The sequence below is a fragment of the Doryrhamphus excisus genome, linkage group LG14 (genome assembly GCF_037039965.1).
Source record: "Doryrhamphus excisus strain RoL-2023G ecotype Guam linkage group LG14, RoL_Dexc_Guam_v1.1, whole genome shotgun sequence".
Lineage (NCBI taxonomy): Eukaryota > Metazoa > Chordata > Actinopteri > Syngnathiformes > Syngnathidae > Doryrhamphus > Doryrhamphus excisus.
Genome location: NC_136370.1, coordinates 2833895 through 2837661, shown reverse-complemented (window position 1 = coordinate 2837661; position 3767 = coordinate 2833895). Strand labels below are relative to the sequence as shown.

The 3767-nt window shown below is 40.8% G+C and overlaps 1 protein-coding gene across 1 annotated transcript; it reads left to right on the top strand.

Annotated features, from left to right (window-relative positions):
* Window positions 1-707: 707 nt before the first annotated feature.
* noto (notochord homeobox) lies at window positions 708-2245 on the top strand. Its single transcript, XM_058077561.2, has 3 exons — window positions 708-1059; window positions 1138-1331; window positions 2002-2245. The coding sequence occupies exons 1-3, from the start codon at window positions 708-710 to the stop codon at window positions 2206-2208; spliced, it is 753 nt and encodes a 250-aa protein (XP_057933544.2). The 3' UTR covers window positions 2209-2245.
* The last annotated feature ends 1522 nt before the right edge of the window (window positions 2246-3767 follow it).

Here is a 3767-nt window from a genome sequence, read left to right as displayed (position 1 = left end):
GAGTTCTATCGGTAAAAAGAGACGATGACCAGCCGATTAAGAGAATAGAAGCTCCACCGCACCGCAGTTGCCGAATTTGACGCCTCCATAACGGGAGCGCTATCCGTCCATCGCTGGCTGTAAAACGCCACACTTTGGCAAAGCACCCCCCCCCCCGGTACTTGATGGACGAGAATTTTATGGGAGGGGGGTATATAATAAAAGGTAAAGAAAAAGTGTCCGCGGTACAGAGGAACTCCGTGTCGGTCACGCTGCTTCCATCTTCTTTTTAGGGTGGGGGACGGGGGACGGGGGGGGGCTTAATAAGATGATTTGGTAACATCAAGGCTTTCCCAGCAGTCATGATTACATTTGGATTTAATACCCATGCAAGAATTGGCAGGCCAACTAATTCAGGCTGGAAGCCGACCCCAACCACCCCATGCTCTTCAAAAAAAAGCCCCCACCCCCCTCGTCTTACCCCCCTCCTTCTCATCCATTCAAAGGGCGAGGATGTTTGACAATCCCGGCTTGTACTACTCCACCAATTAATTGGATACGTTGGCTCCTCTCATCTTCTACTTAGAAAGACAAAAGACCGGCGGGGGGGGCGTTGACACCTCCGTGTCCGGGCCGCTATAAAAGGAGGAGACCCCCTCATTCACCAAGTCAGCCGGGCTTGGAGCGACCACCACTTGACGTCTTTTACCCCTCTTTTAACCGGAAGGATGCAGGTCCCGAGTAGAACCGCGGGAGCTTTTGGATACTCTGTGCGTAATTACGCACCGGCTCCACTTTACCCACCCGGCCAGTGCGCGCCGTCCTCCAAGCCAGCCGGCGGAAAGTCCTTCACCATCGAGGCTCTTCTAGCCAAGCCGGATGAGTCCACCTCGGGACGGGCGAGTCCACTTTCCTACGGGGTCAAGTTCCAGCCGGGTCTGCCTCATCATGTGACCTTTCCTCTGGCGCCGGTTCCGTCCTACGTGTACTCCGGCAACATGTTGCCCCCCGAATACTCCCTCTACTGCTGCCCCCCTTTCAGCTACCAGAGCTCGTACCGCGGAGCCTTTTACGCACAAGGTACGTTGTTGGTGGCGCAGCCATGAACGCAGAAACGCGTCAGAGAAGTTCTAAGAAGTTCTTGACTTACCTTTGCAGCTTCCGTGTCCAAAGTGAACGCCGGGGGTCTTCACTCTGCCTTCAAAGCCAAAGGGGGCAAGTCCAAGCGGATGCGGACCAGCTTCACCAGCGAGCAGCTGTCCCGCCTGGAGAAGGAGTTCGCCCGGCAGCAGTACATGGTGGGCTCCGAGAGGTTCCTCCTGGCCTCCGCCCTGCAGCTGACAGAAGCACAGGCAAGCACTATTTTAATGTTCAATGTGATAACGAGGAGGAGATTTTAAGCATGTTTAAGTCCTTTAAAGTTCCTCTATTTTAGCCATTCTGTTTACCAAAGATATTTAAATTGGAGTTGTGATATTATAAACACGATTATTTTTACTTTATTGATTTTAAATCAGGCTGCAAACAAACTAAACTCTGAGATCGCCTTTACATAATGAAATAAGTGCGATGCTGTGCAAAAAAAAAACAAAAAAAGAAATTCTGGGAAATGTGGCGAGGTCAGTGGTCTCCAAAGTGTGGGCCAGGGGCCATTTGCTGCCCGTGGCACATTGTAAAAACACAATTGAACAAGAAAACTTTGAAAAGAACAGCAAAAGTTGGTGAACAGTCATAAAATAATGAGATGTTAGTACTAATAACACTTTATGTATATTTTTCTTTAACTAATATACATAATGCTTTGCTTTTTTCATTTTTAATTTGGCTTAAAAATGAAAAGGAGCAGAATGGTGAAAAGAAGACAGAAATTCACTGTCAGGCGGCCGTCACATGATAAAAAAAAAAAAAGTACAATGTTGGCCGCACAAGGCCGCACGCGTCTAGCTTCCCAAGTCCTGTCCAAAGTTCCCCTCTTGTTGGTGTCTAACATGTGTCCCGTCTCGGGTTTTTGGGTCTCTGCAGGTCAAAGTGTGGTTCCAGAACCGCCGCATCAAGTGGCGCAAACAGAGTCTGGAACAGCAGCAGGCCAAGCTGGCTAAACTGGGCCTGGCCGTCCCGCCCAAAAGCCCCGGCTCGCAAGGACAGGATGATGATGATGAGGATGAGGAGGAGTTCTCGGACTCGGATGTAGACGTGGACGTGTCCGACGACTCAGTCGAGCATTGCTGACCTGATGGAAGAGACTCTTGTACAGACTGATGGAGTTGATGACCTCATGATATCATTATTTAATAGATATATATTTAATTTTTATACATGGATCGCTCTTGTTGCTCTGGTTTTTTTTGTATATTTGAATGCTATATTCAGAAATATATTTTATGGAATGAAATACACGCTTGTCTCGTTTGCTGATTTTAGCTTTGGATGTCCTGCTCTTTAAGACGCAAAAGAATCAGACGTTGAGGAATATTTTTACAAGGTAAAGATGGATTTCTGTGAAAGGAAACAAAGACAATATTTTTGACATAAAGCATAAAAGAGTCTGACACTCTACATCATTTTCCAATTTGTAGATATTTTTTAAAACATTTTTTAAGTACTTCAATTTCTTCTTTCTTCTTGTACATTTTTCTTGCATCATTCACATATTTTTTACTTTTACCCCCAAATTTTCCAAAATATATAGGAGAACTAAACAAAACAGAAAAATGTGTCAAAATACAGCAGTAATTTTACAAAAATAACTAAAAATATTAGGATGAAAATACCATAAAGTTTAAATATTAAAAATCAAATATAATATATAAGTAATTTTACAAAAATAAAAAAATATTAGGATGAAAATACCATAAAGTTTAAATATTAAAAATCAAATATAATATATAAGTAATTTTACAAAAATAAAAAAATATTAGGATGAAAATACCATAAAGTTTAAATATTAAAAATCAAATATAATATATAAGTAATTTTACAAAAATAACAAAATATTAGGATGAAAGTACCATAAAGTTTAAATATTAAAAATCAAATATAATATACAAGTAATTTTACAAAAATAACTAAAAATATTAGGATGAAAATACCATAAAGTTTAAATATAAAAAAATAAATATAACATATAAGTAATTTTACAAAAAAAACTAAAATATTAGAATGAAAATACCATAAAGTTTAAATAATAAAAATCAAATATAATATATAAGTAATTTTACAAAAATAACTACAAAATATTAGGATGAAAATACCATACATTTTAAATACTAAAATCAAATATATATGGTACTTTATGGTATTTTCATCCTAATATTTTTAGTTATTTTTGTAAAATTACTGCTGTATTTTAACACATTTTTCTGTTGTTTTCTTGTTAAATCATATCTTTAAAATGTGCCAAGGGCCAGTAAAAAACAGCCGTGGGCCGTAAGTGGCACCCGGCCCGCACTTTGGACACCCCTGCTCTATATGACTCAACAATAATAAAGAATAAAATGTTAGCATTATTTACAGCTTTTGTGCTGCCCAAGTGTCCCTTTCGTCCAACAAGCTAAACGCTGGCTTGTAGATGGGGCAGCTGTACCTAATGAAGTGACCAGTGAGTATTTGATCACACGAGCATGAAACGGCTATAGTCACAACGAGAAGGATGTTTTTAGGCGAGGAGAATAAGAGGTAAATAAAAAGTGTCCGTGGTGCAGAGTCATGGTTCAGTCCGTCTCAGGGGGTTTTAATCACTTTAAACGTTGAGTACAGCGTGTATTTATGGGCAGGTGTCCCCCCCCCCA

Bases quoted from the DNA above. Each gene is read 5' to 3' on its own strand.
- noto (XM_058077561.2), top strand. From the start codon at position 708: ATGCAGGTCCCGAGTAGAACCGCGGGAGCTTTTGGATACTCTGTGCGT. The intron at 1,060-1,137 runs GTACGTTGTTGG...TTACCTTTGCAG, and splicing joins CGGAGCCTTTTACGCACAAG to CTTCCGTGTCCAAAGTGAAC. The intron at 1,332-2,001 runs GCAAGCACTATT...GGGTCTCTGCAG, and splicing joins TGCAGCTGACAGAAGCACAG to GTCAAAGTGTGGTTCCAGAA.